General features: G+C 37.1%; 1 protein-coding gene across 1 annotated transcript in view; it reads right to left on the reverse strand.

Moving 5' to 3' along the window:
* The window catches only part of dlgap2 (discs, large (Drosophila) homolog-associated protein 2), a 179,785-nt gene that overhangs the window by 62,331 nt on the left and 96,453 nt on the right, over positions 1 to 21,001 (reverse strand). The window contains exons 2-3 of the mRNA XM_015396322.1: positions 17,982 to 19,129; positions 1,759 to 1,973 (exon numbers count right to left, since the gene is read on the reverse strand). Of these exons, the coding sequence (XP_015251808.1) occupies positions 1,759 to 1,973; positions 17,982 to 19,061 (1,295 nt within the window). The 5' untranslated portion in view covers positions 19,062 to 19,129. The remainder of the gene's footprint in view (positions 1 to 1,758; positions 1,974 to 17,981; positions 19,130 to 21,001) is intronic.

Here is a 21,001-nt window from a genome sequence, read left to right on the forward strand (position 1 = left end):
AATGCTAAGTCTAAAGCAAAGAATAATAGAACCAGAATCCATTATTTGTTTTTATTTGTTTTAATCATTCTAAATGATCTAGACCAAAGGTCATCTCTGCACAATGTCTTCATTTTAAGTTATGTTATTTGCCTGCAGGCAAGTTGTATGATTTATGCAAAAGTGGCAGGTACACTGCAGCACTACTGTATGCAACCCTGCAAGAGCAGAGCAGGCTGCATAAAACAGGCAGTATGAAGGCAAATATGTATAACTACAACATAATAAAGTCATTAAGAATCCAAATAACCACTGAGGGATATTATGCAGTATCTTTACAGTCAGTCAGTGGTGGACGAAGTATTCAACAGAAGTATTGAAGTAAAAGTATTGCAACTCATAGTCAAATCTTACTCAACTACAAGTAAAAGTTACTCAGTCAATCTACTAAAGTTAAAGTGTTGAAGGACTCACTTTTGAAAATACTTAAGTATGCAAAAGTACACTGATATTCAATAGTGCAATATACATAATCTAATATCAGTATTTTTCTGTATAATTCTCAGTTTATTTTTAAAGAACTTCCTGAAACCAACTCATATACTGATTATTAATTCTTATTTCAGAATAAAACAAAAAGAAAACCGGAGAGTCTTGATTCTCCTCACACTTTCACTACACAACAGAGGTTTAAGGTTGAATCTATTAGAAACCGCAACTCTAATTTCAGAGCTCATCCTTCTTTGGCCACATGGCATCAGCTAACACCTTGATAAAATTATAAACTACTAATAATATCTGCCCTGAATTTCTAACATTTGTGGAATTTCATGCACATTTCTGAAACAGTGTTTTGCAAATCTAGCCCTAATGCTATTTTCCATGTTGAAATAGCATTTTTAGAGAGAAAAACAACAAAAGCAGATTGCAAATCTAAGCTCAGCCAGCAGGAACAAGGAACTAGCAGTTTCCCTGAAATGTAGTGGACTATAAAGTACAACATTTGATTTTGAAATGTAGTGGAGTGAAACTTATAAGTAAATCCACCAAAAAATTACTCAAGTAAAGTAAAGATACTCAATAAAGGTACTTAAGTACAGTAACCAAGTGAATGTACTTTACTTTCCACCACAGCAGCCAGCTGATTTATCTTCATTTTTTAACATTATTTTTCTGGTTTTATTTTATATTACATTATTTGCTACATCTGATAGTTTTTTCTAAATCAAAACTGATTTTTTTTCTTTTTAATTAATTTGTGATTTATTGACATAAAACTATGCAAATTTCTCAGGATTCAAAATGGTAAGCAGAAAACCTTCCAAATTAGGGGACTAATCCTTAAATAAGGATAGTTTGTCCTTTTTTAACCAAACTGCATTTTCATTATCATATCTCTGTTTCAGTCCATTGCATTCTTAAAGAAATATGCTGAGCTCCCTCCTACATCCAATGTGACAAAAAAGGATGCTACATAAGAAGTGCCAGCTTCAGATATGAACAGATTGTGGCTAATTAAATGTGGGGGCTATGCATGAAACATACAAACTACCAACACCGAGGGTAACGTGCATGAAACATAACAATAGTGACTTCAAGCTGAGATGAAAAGCTGCCTTGATATGCACTCAAGACTGTGACATATTGATAAAAGGTTTATAAAAACATGTATGTTTATGTCTGTATATACATACACGACATACATGGCACATAAAAAAGAGCGTGCAAAAAGAAAAGAAAGTAAAAATACAAATAGCTTAAACAAATTTCGTACCATACCTCTGAGAATCCAGCAAGTCTTTGGGTCTGATGATGGCCTTGATAAGGGCATCCGGACGCACCGACTTCTGAGGTGATGTCTTTGGGCTGGAGTCTGATTCCCCACTCTCCTCATCCCCCATAGCTTTAACATAGCTGCTACTCCGCATTCGACGACAAGGGATCTCATCATCCTTCCCACCGCTGGGATAACCAGCCCACTCATCATGAGGTACCTGTGGGATGAATAAAGACACTGAAGTTGGTTTGTTTTCCATTTCACTAACACACACGGATATTTGCAGTGCCCTTATTATTGAAAACAAATCCTTAAAGTCTATTTTAATTTTTTTTATTGGAAAAAACTATCCTACTAAAATCCTTTCACAATATAGAATAGAGATGTTTGCCTTGATTGCGTGCAAAACAAAATATTGTTTTGCGTTATATTTAACTATGACAATGTCTTCTGTACTTAAGATGAGTAAAAATGTAAAGAAAAACTATATTTTACAGCAGAATACCATTCTTTGAAAAACCTGTATCTAAGAATGATTTTTTTTACTTACTAATAAATCTTTCTTTATTTTGGTATTTATATTTTGCTGTCATTTTCAGCCATTGGTTCAGCCATTTCTAGTTCAGTAACACCCCACCCCAATCTCCACACAGCTGCTCCCAGTTTTTTAACCTACCACTTGCTCATTGTTCAGTGATCAACTCCCTAGTTTAACTATCTCTCAGTATATTGCTCTTGTTCAGATCACTCTGTTAATACTCCTCTCTGTTGCTCCAGTCACTTATCATTTTCTATTTCCTCTTGGACTGTAGTTTTTGGGACTAAACTGTTGATTCCATGTTGCTGATGCAGCCAAAGTGCACACACTGGCAAACCAAACAACAAAAAATATAAACTACCAAAAATATATAAAACTCATCATGCTTGGGACCTTTCAAACTAGAGAAGAAAACTTTATCTCATTAAGCCAGCACACATCTCAGTGTCTGGTGGGACCGAACTGATGTTTTTATTTTATTTTTTTTATAGTATTGTTTCATAAGCTGAATGCTTTTGTTATGCAATTTATTTTGCCTTACAAAATATCAAATCTGTGTTGAATATATGAAAACTCAATTAGAAATCAAACGAGCCACAAATTCATACTATATAACATAGGTATTTCACAGACCAAGAGTGGCTACAGTCATATTTTGTCCACCTATATCATTATAATGCAGAAATAACTTAGAGTCATTCATACAGAATGAAACCTTAATGAGAACAACATTCTTTTAGGTCCTATTACTTCAAGACTTCAAATCAAATTTCTCTTATTGTCTTGCAAATGTTTCATACCAAGCAACGGCTGGACCTGTGTGATTAACATGCATCTTATCTAAAAACATGCAAATCTTTGCATTGTATGATTTTAAACTTGAAGCTCATGCAAAGTAATACCTTTGCATGCAGGCCACCCTTGGTAGACAATACATGCATATGTTAAACTGACTGAGAAGAAGTGTGTGAAGGTCTTAGCATGCATTTGTGGAGGAAAAAAAAGGAAAACAAGACATTGTCTGAAAAACAAGACCATAACTCTAAAGATTTTCTGGCAAACTACTAGCCAGAATACTATCTTAACAGGCTGCTGTAGAACGATATGGCATTTTTTTAGTTTCTGATAATTAATTAGGCATTGCCTTATGAGATGTGTCAAGCCTGGGATATTTTCTAGAATCCAACCTGGATTTAAACCTCCACACAACTTTAACCCTGACCAGTCAGGTATGCTCCTTGGTCTTGATGGGGTTGCTGGTTAACACATTCTCACCAATAAACATCTTAGGCCTTCACAGACCAACAGACTGCAAACAATACACTCACTATACTGATCCTACACTCAAGCTTGCTCTGTTTAAAGTTAAGGGGACCTAAACACTTGTTTAATAACTAATTTCAAGCTTCTTAACCCCTGTGATGCTAATTAGTGTACACACCTTGATTTACACATACCCCTCTGGTCACATTATTTTCTTTTATAAGGGTACCATCATTTTTTGCCCAGGCCTGTTTTTAAAAATCATTCTATTTAAATATGATTGAAAAGCAATTTATATCTATCATTTGTTCATTCACATAGATTTGATGTTTATTATTCTTTACAAAAAAGTTATTTATTTTGACCATTGTAGGTTTTTCTTTCATTAAATGAGGGATACCTAAAATCTTGTCCACATGCGTACTGTATGGAGGTAATCCAGTCCACTTTATTGCTTTAACACATTTCTTCAGCATGACATAGGGTTGCAGTACCTAAACCAATATAAAAATTATAATGAATCAAACACACTCTAATTCTAGAGAATCTAAAATTAAAAGTAAAAATATGTGGAGAACCACACAGCTCATGCAATGATAGAAACCAAAGAATAAATGAAGGATTGGATTTTATTTTGGAATCTGAATTAGAATAACCAAATTTAACCAAACTGGTTTACAATGTTAAACTTGCTAAATAAAATACATGACCCTTGTGGAGGCAATACTTGATCTTAATCTAGAATAGAATAGATTAAAACTATACTTCTCAATGAAACGAATCCCTCCTGCTGACCTGCACACATACATTTCCTTCATTAATGAACAAAAGCTGAAACATCCCCACAATTTCTGCAGCTGATCATTATACAAAATGCCATCTATTTTGTCCAGAGTACAAGCTGCTGAAAAGGTGAATTCAATTATTTTTCTGGGTATCATTTCTGATAGATGACTCTCAGACAGGAATAATAGCAACCATCTTTGCTCACGCTTTTGCAGCTTTCACTCCTGCCATCAATACTAGCCATGCGGTATACAAGTTGCACTTTTCTTCCGGTCATTAGAACAGGTGATTAAATATCCAGAAGTGAGCATCACTATTTTCCCATTTACCATGAGGACTGTCAAGTCTTCCCTTTGCTCCTATTTGCACTCGCTTCCTTTCTCACATGTACATGTCACAAGTACATTTTTCACTGGGCATTCACGAGATGAAGCTGGTCTTAATTTTTAAACCATGGGACAAGGAGGACGATAAAGTATTTTGAATGTAGGCGCACTACATGTAGCACCAAAGGAGATTAATGTGCATTAGCATTATGTATGTTTTTATTGTGGTAATCAATTACAAAAGAGCTAATTTCAATGGCAACAAAGTGTGCTGAGAATACAAAGTGAGTCATGATCACAAAGGAGGAAAAAAAACATCTGAGTTTTTAATTCTACATGCCATTACACCACGTGTAGTAATGTTTTATAGAATTTTAATGGGTTTCTATAATGAGAGTGGTGGTGCAGCTTATTAAAAGTGGGAGACCAACTTACACATTTACAATGAACCAGTGATGTTTGTTTGTTTGGGATTCCATTAAATAAACTGGTTGTTGCACTCATTCTCACACATTTATTATTCTACTAACCAAAGTTACAGAGTAAATTTTCTGCAACAGCTGAGTTGTGTTTTTAGGTTTTCAAGGGACACAAAGACACAGATACTGTTAAAACAAGACATTAACTGGACATATATTGTATATGAAGACACAGAATTATCATTTTTCTTTGTGTCTTATATTATATAAAACAGAAATATCTCCTTTTTGGTCAATTAGGATTAAAAAAGCTAACTTTATTTACTATATCCAAAAAGTAATAAGTTCAAATTCATGAGTTTCAAAACAATGAGCTAAGTATGCCTTTAAAACATTCAACAAAGCCTAATGTACAGTAGGATGTCATGGTATTGTTTTTTGATTGTCATGTAGAAATAATATGATCAGGTGAACTGGATTTAAAGGTGTCATCAGCTACAAATCAGAGTTTCTCATTTTAAAACCTCTGTTGATGTTTGAACCAGAAATGGCCAGCTGGATTTACTTCATTTACGTCCCTTGTTTTGACCATGTTTCAAACAAATAGGAAACCCCCTGCAGTGCCGTCAGTAAGAATTGGTGCTTCTTTAGCATTTTAACTATTATGCAAGTCACCAGAAAATCAATCAAACAAAGCCTGCCAAACTTCCATTGTTGCCCAACATCCACACACATTTTAACAGAAAAAGTCAGATTCCTGTGTGGTTCTTTGAGAAATCTTCTTAGCTTTGAAGATCAGACATGGCAGCATCATGATATCTGATTCACTTCTCAAAATAGATACATACCATGAAATAAGATATAATGTAGTTGGTATCACATAGCTCTGAACTCAGTTTCATACAATATTTGTAGGCAGAGGAGACATGGGCTGTGTCTGTGCCTACCCTGTAAATCACTATATAGAGCTGGGACTAAATAGTGGACTTTATAGTGAACTCAACTGACCGTTCAGACAAATGATCACTACTTTTCACTCCCCATTGATCAAGTGAATCCGGTACCCCACAGGAAGTCTGCAGCATCTTTGTTTTCTCTCACACCCAAAACAAATCCCATGATGAGGAGATCTCTCACAAAACATTCTGGGACATATCTGTTTGTTTAGTGACAATGGTTGCACACTACTTTTCAAGGTGCATGTGGGAAATTTTTAAGTCCACTACTTTTTCATCCGCTAGACATTCGAACACTCAATTAAAATGGCGTAACCACTATATACCTCTCTATATAGGGCTTAGGGCGGATGTTCAGACACAGATGTATGTAAACCAGGCATACTATAAACATACAGTAGCATGAGAGCAACTGTTCTGTTTCTCAGTTCTGCCTAGCTGTGTGTTTCCGGGACGCAGCCGCCTGTGGAGCCTGTTAACAGTTGTATCTCTATTTCTTTCTGTATGTCCTCTTCTGTCTCCTTGGACCCCAGTCGGCCTCTGCAGATGGCCGCTCACGCTAAACCTGGTTGTACTGAAGGTTTCTCCCCGTTAAAAGGGAGTTTTTCCGCTCCACTGTCACTACAAGTATCCTTAGTGTGAGGGATTGCCTTAGAGTCAATGAGTTGATGCAATAAATAGGATTTCCTTGGATAGAAAACTGAATCAATTTGACTGTATGATCTGGTGAACTGCAAAGTGCCTTGAGATGACATGTGTTTTAAATTGGCGCTATATATGAAGAAACTTATTGAATTGAATTAACAGGCAAAATTGGAAAACGTTCCAGAAAACACTTGTGAGAAACTTGTGGATGGAAAAGGTCTTTAAAAAATAGGTTATATATAGTGTGCAAAACTTTAAAAATACTGAAAGTATTTACAATACTTAACGCTTAATACAATATCCTGGCACTGAGCAAACAGAAATAATGTTTGTAATTCTGACTGATCTAAACATCAAAAGGTCAGGCTGTAAAGTTAGACCGTATAAAGAAAAGGTTTATCTGTGTTCTTATGCAATTCGTATTGTCTAGAATTTTCTTATTATTATTATTCTAGATAATTTGGCTAGGTGATGCAGTCATTGTTAAATTGTCAGTAGCAATTGGAACTTTTTGAAGGAATTCTTTCCTAATACCATATTTATTTATCACTTGAATGAATATCCTGAATAGCTGATTAGCCCTGAAGCCCAAGATTTTCCCCATTGTTGGACAATAAAGGGATTTTCTAAGCAATTTGAGTCCTTCTTCTTTTAGGACTCATGCTGAATTCTATAGCCACTGTCAAAAGGATAATTTTAGTCATGTAAAATCCTAACTGATAATAAAAAGATGCAACAAATGTATCTCTCTTGTAAAAAATGATAATAATGTATTTTTTTTCCTCTCTGTCAGTGACTAAATCACTGTTTACAAGTTCACAGCAAAATGGGCGGCAGTAGAGACTCTTGCAAATGTCAGGAGGAGTGTGGCTACATTCAAATGTCACTGATGTCTCAGACTCCTCACTGCTGATACAAAAGTAGAATAAAATGGCACCATCTATAAGAGAAAAAAAAAACAAGTATACAGAGCTGGTCTTTTACTTTACATGATTAGATTATTTAGATTTAGCAGCCACCCACTCTGTTTCAAAGAACTATTTCTACTATATACAGATTTGTTTGAATAGCTTCAGCAGGAAAATATTATTTAAAGGTAGAGGTATTCTACCATCATTATATTTATGTGATTAACAAAAAATATCCCTGCTTTTTTTAAAGGTAAAATAAAATAAAATAAGGGTGTCACTAGGACATCAATCAATAAAAATGATTTACCCTTAAGCTAAGGTAAAGAGTTTAACTAAAATACTGCTCTATTGCATTGCAAAACATCCATCCATCCATCCGTCCGTCCGTCCGTCCACCCTCTTCTACTTTTTCCGGGCTTTTTCCAGGCGCGGGTAGTGGAGGCAGCAGTCTACCTTGAGAACCACCCTTCCCAGTCCACACACACCTCCTCCAGATGCTCTGCGGGGAACCAAGGCGACACCAGGCCAGCTCAGAGACATAATTCCTCCAGCGTGTCCTGAGCCTTCCACGAAGCCTCCTCCCAATAGCATATGCCTAGAACACGTCCTGAGGGAGACATCCAGGAGGCATCCGAAATAGATTTAAGAACCACCTCAGCTAGCTCCTTTCTACGTGGAGGAGCAAGGACTCTACTCTGAGCTTCTTCCGGGTAACTGAGCTCCTCACATGATCTCGAAGGGTGCGCCCAGTCACCCTGCGAAGGAGACTAATTTTAGCCGCTTGTATTCGCGATCATGCCATTTTGGTCGTTTGTTCTTCGTCATGTTCTTTTGGTCATGACCATAGGTGAGCGTGGGAACGTAGATCCATCGGTACATCGAGAGCTTTGCCCCCCGACTCAGCTAATCTTTTTTTAATGCCTTGTTCTGCAAAAATTTAACAATTATGAATCAAATATTGAATTAATGCCAAAGGTAACTGGTAAATGTGTAGACGTGTACTTTTATACTTTAATTCTTAACATGGTTTGGGATCCAAACTCAAACAGACCCTAATAAGAGTCATTCATCTCCCCTTCTGAGTGAGACACACACCATCTACCAAACGGAGTCGATGGGTTAATTAAGTCTTGGAGGGATTTGATATTTTTAGACATCTAATTAATGAGCAGAACACCAGAGGACAGACACAGGCTGTGGTGAAATTTGTTTAATTTGGATTTACTGATAAAGTGTGTAAATTGAGGGGTGTCTCCTTGTACCCATAATAAAAGAAACAGAAAGCAGTGCAGGAAGCATGTGCTGACTGCTGTGAAAACACATATATCACCCAATTATTCTGAAAGGACCAGAACAAGAGGGTCCATTAAAAGTTTTCACATTATTACAGTTTTAGATTGGTTCCAAACTATTTCAAGATATTGAAAATTATGCTCTGAATGAATTTGAACTTCTCTGTTTGCTCAGATTCAAAAGCTGAATACCTCTTTAACAATGACCAGTCACTTTGATGTGTTGCAGTCAGGTTTCTATTTTTGTGTTTGTGTTTCCGGTTTTGCCAATATAGCTCTGGGAATAGATGTCACAGAGGTAGATGATAGGCCAACATATTTGCTTTCACAAGCAGACCGTTATGACTGTTGCCATAAGGTTGGTAGTTGTATATGAAATTATATGAAAGAAAGAAGAGATAGAATTAAGGGCAAGAGATAGAGAAAGGAAAGAGCACATGAAAAGAGAATAAATAACAGCAAAAATAGACAACACAGAAGATATTGTGTAACTCTTAGAAGTCTGCTTCCACATTTATTAGAGTCGAGAGCAACAGAAAACAGAGAACATAACAACAGCAACAAAAAGAAAAGCTTTAAAAGCAGCGGGTATCCCTTAGATATCCATGGGTGTGGAAGACAAAACCTATGGTGATTAAACAATATTATTCAGGGTGGTATATTTCTGTAATTGCAGCTTAGTATTTAGTATTAGTGCGTATCTAGGTACCAAACTCCCATGGTATCTATGCATGGACATGCTCCTGTAAAAAGGATTTATAAACCTTCTGCAGAAGAATAATATGCTTAATAGCAGGTGTGGGCAGCCTCAGACTTGACCTACAGGACCCAGGATTGATAAAGAGGCCTGGAGAAGGGCAGACAAGAGCAACCAGAGCATGACCCCAAGCAACAAAACTATTGGCAAAAATATTTGATTCCCCTCTCATTACTTTGGCAAATAATGATTTATGATCAAATAATGATCCATAGAGTTTCTTGTTGTGGAAGAAAGGAATAAACACAGTTACAGACTTGCAGGTAAATTCATTTATTCCCATGTTATGGAGGGGGAATGTTATGTGTGATAGCATGTAGTAGACTAGAAATTTCTTTAATCCAATAATCTGTCATATTTTACATTAGAATGGGATTTACAAGAAAGTCTATTTCTTCATCTTCACCCTCAGGGTTAAGCCCCTGTTTTCCTAAAATCCTAGATCCTCCCCTGGTTCTTCCTATATTAACATGAGAAAGCTCTACAGTAACTATACATGTCTGTGGAGGCTGTATGAAACTTCACAGAGAAAGTGTGAAACTCCATATTTAACAGTCGATTTTTAACAATAGCGAATGCCTTATTCTTTTTAATTGCCTGGATATATTTCAAGAACTGTAAGACATCTCACGGGGGGGAGAATTATTTTAATGAAGCTACTCTTGAGGAACCCCTTGCAGCTCTGCTGCAACTTCAAGCATTTTAGCAATTACATAACCCCTGTTTCTCATTCACAGCACGACTGGATAGATTGGGGAAGTAAGTGGTGTACAGAAGGTCCAACTTGAGCGCTTGGATTTGTGAACATAGGGAATATGGTCAGTGGACATGTTGTGTCTGGTAATATAAAATCTTACCTGGGATCTTACAGTGCAGAAATACGTTTCAAATGGCACAGAGGGAGTGAGGATCTGGTAGGGGGTATAGTAAAAGTATGAAAAATCGTTTGGGTCAGAAAATAGATGGATAACAGAAATAGAAGCTCTTAAAGCCTCAGCCCTTCAACTTGCAGTTTGATTCTTTCCAAAAGACACATTGGATGTTGAAGGAGGTGTCCTTTTTTCCTCTCTTTTACTCTAAATACAGATCAAACACTTATCTCTTCTGTTAAATGAATTAACTCAGTCAACATAAAGAGGTCTGAACATTGATCTTATTCACTGACATTTAATGTTATCAGATCTTACTTTGGAAATATTTAGCAGTTGTGTTAAAAGGAAAGATCTGAATCTTGGACTTTAGGTTTAAATGTTACCCTTGAATCTATATAATTTTTTCATGTTATAACAGCAAACGTATTTTGGGAGTAAACAACAGATCAAAACAGAATTGTGCATGATTTAGGGGGAAAGGAAATTATACATACTTTCAAAATTTTTTTGACACATAAAAATGTGTGATACTGGTTATTTTGTTATAGATCTGATAATAAATAAATACCGGGCAAATATAGAAGATATTGATATCAATACTGATGCCTTGAATATTTAAGTTTCACATGTTATCCAAATTCTGACCTTGAAATGTTTTAGTTGTTTTTCTTTTGTTGAGCAATTAGTCGAAGTTTATAGATGACTAATTACCTAATAGTGGAAGGGATGTCCCCTTTAGGGCTGAGACAAAGTAGCATCCCGTTTTTTGCACTTTCTGATAAAACAGCAGCAGTGCTTCATAAAAGAATAAATCCAAAACTAAACTATCAATTTCACCACAATAGTTTCAATCCGATACTTAAGATACTAACTTATTAATATTTTTTTATTAATTAATTAATTATATTAATATTAATATAAAAACTGAACTTTTTACCTATTCTTTTTTGTAACATAGCTTATGCTTAATCAGATCATATACAGTAGAAGGTTTGTATGGAAATCTGTTTTTTTTTTTTATCTTAGATTAAGCTTACAGTATAATTTTGACTAGGTGATTTAACACATGAAACTTCCCATTCAGTTTTAGCTCTGGCAGTAGGACTAGGTAGTTTAGGGCAGTGGTTTGGTGAATGCTGAACCTGAGGAGCCTCGTATGGGCGCTGTTGAAGGAGTTAGGGTCCTGTCTGAAGTGCTGGCTAATGGCAAAGGGTTCAATTCTGAAATATTGGAAGAATTTTATGAACAGGGTTCACAGGTTGAGTTATGTGCAGCCCCCCAGAAGCCCTCAGCCAAAACAATTAACTTGTCTGCCCCTGCTGTGCAGTCACCACAGGCCCTGTCCAGTGCTGAACCTGATTTAACCTGGGGTGGTACTGTCCAGTGCTGAAATGGCTGGCACCTTGTCTGCCCCTGCTGTGCAGTCACCACAGGCCCTGTCCAGTGCTGAACCTGATTTAACCTGGGGTGGTACTGTCCAGTGCTGAAATGGCTGGCGCTTATCTGCCACTGCTGTGCAGTCACCACAGGCCCTGTCCAGTGCTGAACCTGAGGGGCCTCATATGGGCGCAGTTGAAGGAGTTAGGGTCCTGTCTGAAGTGCTGGCTAAAGGCAAAGGGTTAAATTCTGAAATATTGGAAAGAATTTCATGGATGGGTTTCACAGGTTGAGTTATGTGCAGCCCACCAGAAGCCCTCAGCCAAAACAATTAACTTGTCTGAGGTTAACTTGAGGTTATGTGCAGGTTTAGTTTTCCACTATACATTTTCGATGTAAACCAATAATTAAGATTTAAATATGCATGTTCTTCCTTTAGTTTGTTGTGTTCTCTAGATAGTCTGTGCAAACCTTAAAATGGGATATATAAGTACAGTAATAGCTACATTTGGCATTAAAGGATATCAGAATAAAATATGTGGAGAAAATATTTATGAAGCATTTCTTCAGTCTATGAACTCAAATGCTGACGCAATGGAGCAGAAATTAGTAATTTTGTGTTTCTTAGGAGCCTGACTTGAAAATAAAATTGAAAACATGTGCACTTGAGGGTAACATGTCTTAGTCACTGGAAGCTATTTTATGACAATTTAGAGTCGTTAACTCATCATGATGAAAACTGTTACAGGTGCTTTAGCCTGAAACTTCTTTCAGCTGAGATCTGCTCTCATCATCCACAGCACCTTGCTGACCTATGCATTACATCTTAAAACATCCATGGGTTCCTTCCCTTACAAATTTGTTTTCATTGCACTCATTTTTCTTTAGTGTATGGTTATCAAAATGCTCCAGTGTGATTTTGGTGATTTTGAATAATTTGGCATATTTTGGAGAGGTTTGGAGACACTGATGACTGCAGAAGTTAAAAATCCCATATCTGTAGAACTGTGATACCTAGAAGTCTAAATATAAAACAATGACACATGCCTGTTCTCAAGCATGTCTTTGTTACTGCTATTCAAAAAAATACCTATCATTTTTGAGAAGAAAAAAAACAAGTTTGATTCATGTTAGAAATTATGCAGTTTAGGCTGTTTTTTAGTCACATGGTTTTATTGTTCTATTTCATAGTTATATATTCAGAAACTAGAAGATTTTAGCTTTCAAATGATGTATCACACATGTAATTTGGGCTTACAGTTCCTTAGTTATTTGCTTTTCTATTTGGGTATGCACAAAGGTGAGGATTACTTAAAATTAGGTGGATGTTAAGAAGATACCACAGTTTAAACATGTACAGTGTTAATATTTACTAAATATGTTAATATTTACAAAATATCTTCTCATTTAAGTGTGATGAAAACAGCTGCAATAAATAACAGGAGAAATTAGATTATTTAACATATCCTGCACCAATAAACTACCAAAGAAAACAGATTTTAAGAGGGAATAAAATGAGAAAACAAATAAATAAATGATGTGATCAATGATTAGCATTTTATACGTCTCCCCTGCTTGGCCTTTTCTTTTTGAAGGATGAAGATGGGATCATTTATCTGCATAAAATTGGTTATGTAGAAGATAGCTGCATGTGAAATCATGCTTGTTTTTGATTTGTAAACTCAGGACATTGTGAAAGTATCTCCATCTGTATCAAAGCCCTTTTCACTTCTTATTCACACCTGGAGCTCACTTGAAATATATAAATATTATGATCACTATAATTACGATTTTGACAAGCCCAACTTTTTTGGTGCCTCATTCAGTACTTGATACTCCAGGCACAGTGTTTGATGCCATTGCTAGGTAAAATGAACTGTATAAAGTGGAAGTGGAAGTGGAAGCCAGGCCTAATACTGGGAAAAAATTATATTTCACAGAAAGAAAACATATTGAGTATCTTGAAATCTTAAAGTTGACCTTGAAGTTGATAAAAGTGGATTCATGACATTTTGAACTTGGCTTATATGGATTTAATTTAGATCTGGCTTTGTTCTTTTTTTTCATATTGGAATAAAGAGGAGTAGTAGCACTTTTTCCCACTTAATGTCAGGGTTCCTGTGTGTTAATGAGTGTGAGTTATGCATCTCTACCAGAGAGGATCTTTGTGGAGAACCTGGGTAGCCTACACAGGTGAAGATAGTCTTTCTAATCAGAGTGCTGGGCTTAAGACAGCAGCAGAGCCTTCACTCAGCGCTGGTTTCTTGTCTCAAACTCAATGCTATCTCTGACATTTGAGTTAAAAAAGCTTCCTGGATGGGAAGCGAAAGTGTATTGTAGCATCCTTCAACTTGATGACAGGGTGTTAATTTCTTTGGCTCAGGTAGACTATGTTAGAATTAAATTACCTTATTAGAAAACCTGCTTAAAAGGGTAATTGAAGAGCCAAATTTTAGGACCACAGTCTAACATAGGAGGCAGCCAAGTATAATATACATTTACAATAAACTTTTTCTTTTATTAGATTTTTTTAATTACAAATCACTGAGCGGTGGATCATGACTTGGATGTGAATGACAAACACCTTTGAAAATGGTTAGGGAACCCCCTGTTCTTACAATGACCGTTTATTTTTCCAGGTCAGTCTTTCTTTTTGCAGTTTAGCAAGCATTTTATATCACTCTAGCATTTCACCTTTGGCAAATAGACTTGGCAGTTAATTGGCTAATTAAATCTCAGTATAAAGCGCTATCAGCAAAACTATTGCAAGACTAATCCTCTCTTTCTGAAGCAGCAATAAACGGACCCTCTTTTGTGCAAGCAACTAATGACCAGGGGATAAGATTTGTCTACAAAAACGTTTTTGATTTTTTTTTTCTATTTACTTCATTTAGTTTATTAAAATCCAGTGGAATGTGAAGATGCACAGAAAATTATCAGTGTGGAAAATTATGTAAAACATCTTTTATTTTTAACCTAACGTGTTAATAGGCCTACTATTCATGCAACTTCACATATTTTAAAGCACATCCCCAGCATTTTTAATGGGGTTATGTCCGGGGCCAGTGTAAAGGCTTAGTGCTCATTTTATCTACTATAAAATCTGTTTTAATATATCTTTAGGATGATGATCCTGCTATAAAGCCCAATTGTTCCTTGGTATCAACAAGGAAATTATTCAGGAAGTTTAGAAACAACCCACTAGACTGCCCTGAAATGACAAATGCTGGAACACCAGTTTCACAGTTCGCAGTGAGTGAAACAATTGATCAACATGGAGTTAGACGGTGCTAACAAGCCTGCTTCAAAACCGACACCTTTAAGCTCAACTGAACCTTGCAGTTGTTCAAAAGGAAAATGGTATTCTGCAGACAATGTTTTTTTTTTCAGTATTTCTAGTTCATATAAGCATCTTTTTCCCACTGTGACTAATTGGTTTAAAAGTCTAATTATAAGCTGAAAAAAAAGGATAAAGTACCTGCACTGTATTTTTCTTTTCCGTAGCACCTTCAAAGGCACTTTTACTTTTCAAAACATATGCACAAACCCTAACCCTCGGTATGTCACCTCTCTATGTTGCAATCTCATACTCTGGTACCACTTCAGAAGTTTTTCATTTATGTGTCATCAGCCAAGGACGCAAACAAGGTGACTAGCATATCATCAAGCCATCTGGTGTGCAATAAAAAGAAATAACACTTGCTCACTCACTAACACAGGGACAAGCATTTAGTACACACATCCTCTGAGTGCAATTCATGTTGATAAAGTTTAGACAGCTGAGGGTAATCCCAATATGATGACAGCAGGACATGAATACTTCTCAATGTGACCCCTCAGTTTTTGCAGCGACTTCCCAGGATATCAGTCTCCTCTTTAAGCAGTGCTCTATTTTAAAGATCAACGGTAAACAAAAGGGAGCAAAAACAGACAACTCATTCGCTTCTTTTCTGCCTCCTTTTGCATTCTGGAGTATATGAGCATCAGAGAGGCACAAACCTCAGCAGTATGCATCTCTAACTGCCTTCTGGTTCAATACATCTTCTGTGAGAGGTCCCTGAGTGGGCATTGATTCTCCTCCAGGGAGGGAAAATGTGTCTCAACCTTTGTGGATTGGATTGATAATGTTAAGCTAAATATAGCCCTGCGGCAAGGAGCAAGAGCTAAGGTTTATTTTTAGAAATGTTTTTATAGTGCTGCAACTTGGACAATACTTTAGCTGGATAGCCAAATGGATGGAAGTAAGTAAGGAAGGTAGAATGGCAACTCTGTTCAAGAGTTGGATTATACTGAGTATAATTTTTTACAAATTGGATTAAAAAGTACTTAATGTTTCTGTTTCAGAATAATGGATTGTGATTTATAATAATATATATGCTTGGTTCATAGAGTTTTGACTTTGCAGATCATACCCTCTAGCTATAGAATGGGGTCTTTTCTTATTTCACTCAAGGAATTATTTTGTCTGCAGACATTTTGCAAACTTACAGTTTAAAATTTGAGTTATGAAAAAATATGTAAGTCGTGATACTGCTGGAAAATGTGCTGACTCCTTCTGCATTTACTTCCACACAGCCTACAGTACATGCAGGGTATGAGCTGTATAATTATGTTCATAACTGTAATCCATGCAAGAACAAAGGTACAAATGTACACTGATAGGTGCTGTTTTGATCTTCCCTGTGGTCAAGATAATTTAGAGAGATAACTGATTTGTCCTGCTGTGCTAGTTATTTTTGCTGGCAGCCACATGCTGTGTTATTGGACAGGATCACATTGGACTATCTAGAACAAATTTCAATGCGGCTAAGAAAATCATTTTTTTCTTTTCTTTTTCTCAATAAAGTGATCCGTAAAAGGTTTCTGAGGCACTTGATGTACACACACACAATTGGTGTGTATACAAATGCACTCTCTGATGCAGAGAGAAAGATAACCATATTTTCTTCAGTTACTTTTTTAAAAACAGGGCAGTGCCATTCACACCAGAAAAATAAGAATAAGAATAATGAACCAGCAAAATAAAAAAAACATCTTAAAATGTCAGTTTAGAGAGGTTAAAAAAAGAAAAACAGGAAGTACATGATGCTACATCTAGACCACATCCATTTGCAGTATGCGTTTCTGTGTTGAGCCGTAATTATTTATAAGCGGAGCTCAAACCATTACTATGGAGGAGAAACTGAGAGGTCACTAAAAAAAGCTCAATATTTTAGTAGTGTTCAATTTTATTACAAGCTAGACCTGCACGGATATTGACCTTTTAAAAGCTGCCATTTAATAGTTGTATTACCTATTAGCAAAATAAATAGTTTATACGTACTCTGAAGCAGTTAGAAGTTAAAACTTATATTATCTATGAGGGACTCATAGATAATCTAATGTGTAATATGCTCCTCTTCATGTTTATTCCTAATTAATCTGACAAATCTTAAATAACATATTTGATTTAGTTTAAAGAAATGAATCACTTTGTATATTTTCAATTGTAAAATCAGTCAAAACTAATTTTTATCATATTTTTTTATATTCTTTAGTTCTGAAGTTGACGTTTTCCTTTTTCCAGATTCATTTACAAAGCTTGTCTCAATTTGCCTGCAGAGTGGAATAGTTTGTAGCACCATTTCCTTGCAGCAAAAAGGTTTGATTCCTGTGATTGTTAGGTTAACTGAAGATCTCTAAATTGTCCCTAAGAGTGACTGTGTGTATGGTTGTGTGACTATGTGTTGTCCTGTGATTGGTTGGTGTCCTGCCCAGAGTGTACCACACATTTCACCCATGGACTGCTGTAGATAGGCACCAGCCCCACCTTTACCCTGACAGATTAAGCAGGAGATTTCTCAGGATACCTCAGTTTTTACATCTTTAATGTCCATGCTGCTATTCTATAGTAGTCACACCAATCACAGTGAATGGCACCATGTTTGTTTAGTCTACCAAATTAAAGGTACACCAAGAACAATAAATGTTATGTCTGCAAAAAGAAAATCAACTGTAATGCTTGAGTAGAGGTGTTACATTGTTATAGGTACTACATATCTAGAAGAAAACAGCAATGGGGCGGTCAAGTGGATCAAACTTACCTGTAGATAGTGACAGGGTCTCAAGCTGGGTTTAAGGTCAGTGGGGGTCATAGGCTTCTCCAGGTTGAGTGATGACTTCCTGTAGGCTTCCTTGGCTTGGCTGACGGTTAATGTTGACCAGGAGCTCCTTTTCATGAATTTGCCCTCAGGGGCCATGCTAATGCTCTCGCAGGCTGAGCATTTGACGTCGTTGTTGCTCTTGGAAGTCTTTAGCGACAGGTCCCCCGCCATGTGACTGTGCATTGAATCTGGGTAACAGTGGCTGATGTGGTCAATAGGATGCCGTGACATGATGCTCGGTGTCCTGTAGGTGCTGTCACTATCAAGATTGTCATCCGAACTCCACCAACCGGCATGACGCTGCTTTCCTCCACCATCAGATTTACGGTCTTTGCTCTTGCTGCGTTTGCTGTGTTTGTGGTGGCCTTGGTGGTGGTGATGGTGGTGGTGCGAGCCATCCCTGTGTGAGTCACTTTTGGTACCATTCATCTTGGAAGATCCCTCTAAGGAGTGGGACTTTGTGAAAAGTTTCTGTACTGAGTGAACTAAGTGGCGAATTCGTCCGGGGCTTTCATTGCGATGTTCTGTAGTTGTAGTTGTGGTGGAGGTTCGTTGGTACTGCAAAGTGTGGAAGCCATCTCTGTGCAGTGGTATTTGCTTTTCAAACTGATCCAAAAGATTTGCAGGAATCCGGTTCATTTTGCCACTGCCACCATGTGAGGAGGAGCCACCGTCATCCCGAGAATCCCTACCACCAGAACTGTTTCCACCTCCATCTCTTGAAGCACTGCCATAATGCATACGAGGAAAAGTGCTACTGGATATTGAGTGATCAGTGGTGGATAGGGACACCGGCATCATCATGCATTCAGAATGGATGGAGCTCCGGGGGGAGCAGCGGTGATGACTCTCAAGGGCACAACTGTCAGTGGGGCTAAGGAGGTAGGTGGGTGACCGCGGGTCTCCATGGTGAAGATGGTGATCCAGCGAGTGGTCACATTCGGCCAAACCACATGCATGAGGTGAAGTAGGTGACGTAAGCTGGAGATGGGCAGGGCGGCCACCAGAGAGACCCTTCATGTTCCTGGGTAGAGGGGAGTAAGTGTCCTCATCGAAATACTGTGATGGTGACCACGAATACTGCTGGTCTGTGAAAGAAGGAGATAGAAAACAAAGGAAATGAGTAAAAAACATTTATTCACAGCAGAACAATGGGATCTTATCACGTATACGTTGAGCATTATCAACAACTTTTCCTCATTTCAACCAGTGGGCACCACCGAAAAGTCCATAACTGTGGACATGAACAGGCTGTAAGGACAAAACCTCAGGAATTTTATAACACCTTTCAAATCACATCTGTGGTGGCATAATACTGCTACGAGCAAGAAAACTATGGCAGTTATAAAAGGGAAGGGCAGAAGCCTGCAATGCCAATTTTTCAATGCAAAGTGAAATAATAGCCTATCACTTCACTGTATCGGCATCATCTGTCAAAGCCTGAAAGAGTGCACTTCGAGGCATACGGCCAGATAGGAGTCCTTGCAAGGCAATCACCAAATCTACTATCCTTCACTTTCCCTGGGTGTCCTGTTGTTTTAGATGGAAAACCAACTCTGTGTGATCTGCCATCAAGGGCAAACATGCTACAATAACATTTGTTTAATTATAAGTAATGTTTAAGTTACCATTGAATCTTATTGGAATCTTCTTGCTATGATGTTAGAATATACTGTACACACTTTAATTCAGGATTAAAAAAGATCCAAACCCATTACTTCAGTTCTTCATGGAGGATTTTATATCACATGAAGGGTTTTCAAATCATTTTATACCACAACATAAAACTATTTATATTTTATTGTGTTTTTTGAGTAAGAACACCAATACATTCACCATCTTCCTACAATTTCCTTAAACAAAATTCAGAAAGTACAATCAGAAGTAATCTAGATAGATTCCAACTGTGTGGAAATAATAATAATAATAAATGTTATTATTATTCAGAATTTTATAAACATTAATAATAAATCTAGAGTACTTAGAACTGCAGTTTTTCTGTGGTCTCAGGGTTGTTAGAGAACAATAGAGACCAAAACTGCTCATGAGAAAAGGCAAGGATTATAAAGAACATCAGAAGCTTATGACATATTCATAAACACTGTCCATCATTTTAAAATGGAAAGAATGCTTCTAATCTGTAGACCTGCCAGTACAAGGCTACCCATCTGAAGTGTCACGTTGGGCAGGGGGGATCATTAAACATAGAAGCAGCTCAGTTGGGAAAATCTGTCAAAGTTTCAGGCAGAACTAACCCTACACATACAGCTATAAATGAATGTTATAGATCAGACCTTATTTGTGTGTTTTTATCTGTGTGAAGAATGCAAAAACGGTTAGAAAATGATATTCAGAGATGCAGGTTTTCCAGTCTGAGAGGCAATTCAATCTCCAGACAATCAAAGCTAATAACCTCACAAAGGTAGCCCTACAACATATTGATTTAGTGTGGTTAATTATAAATGCAGCTGCTCAGTGGAAAACTGGGTAGCACTGCTGCCTTGCAGCAAGAAAGTTCAGGGTTTGATTCACGGCTCTTTCTGCTTAGAGTTTGCATGTTCTCCCTGAGCATGCGTGGGTTCTTTCTGGGTACTCCAGCTTCCTCCCACAGTCCAAAAACGGCTGTTAGGTTAAATGGCTTCTCTTAATTCTCCTTAGGTGTGAGTGTGTGCGTAAATGGTTGTTTGTCCTGTTTGGCTCTGTGATGCTCTGCGATGGACTGATGACCTGTCCAGGGTGTACCTCTCGCCCGTAGACAGCTGGAGATAGGCACCCGCACCCCTCGCAACCCTGCTTGGGATAAGCATGACGGAAAATGGAATGGATGGATTATTATAATTTCAGGCTATATTTTCATTTCTGTTTAAAAAAACACCCATAGATTCCAATCCTTTTAACTATTATGGACTGTTTAAAGCTGGCCTAACACATACAATGTTAATGAAGTAGGAAAAGTTATA

This window comes from Cyprinodon variegatus, unplaced genomic scaffold (assembly GCF_000732505.1).
Source record: "Cyprinodon variegatus isolate N-32 unplaced genomic scaffold, C_variegatus-1.0 Scaffold27, whole genome shotgun sequence".
Classification (NCBI taxonomy): domain Eukaryota; kingdom Metazoa; phylum Chordata; class Actinopteri; order Cyprinodontiformes; family Cyprinodontidae; genus Cyprinodon; species Cyprinodon variegatus.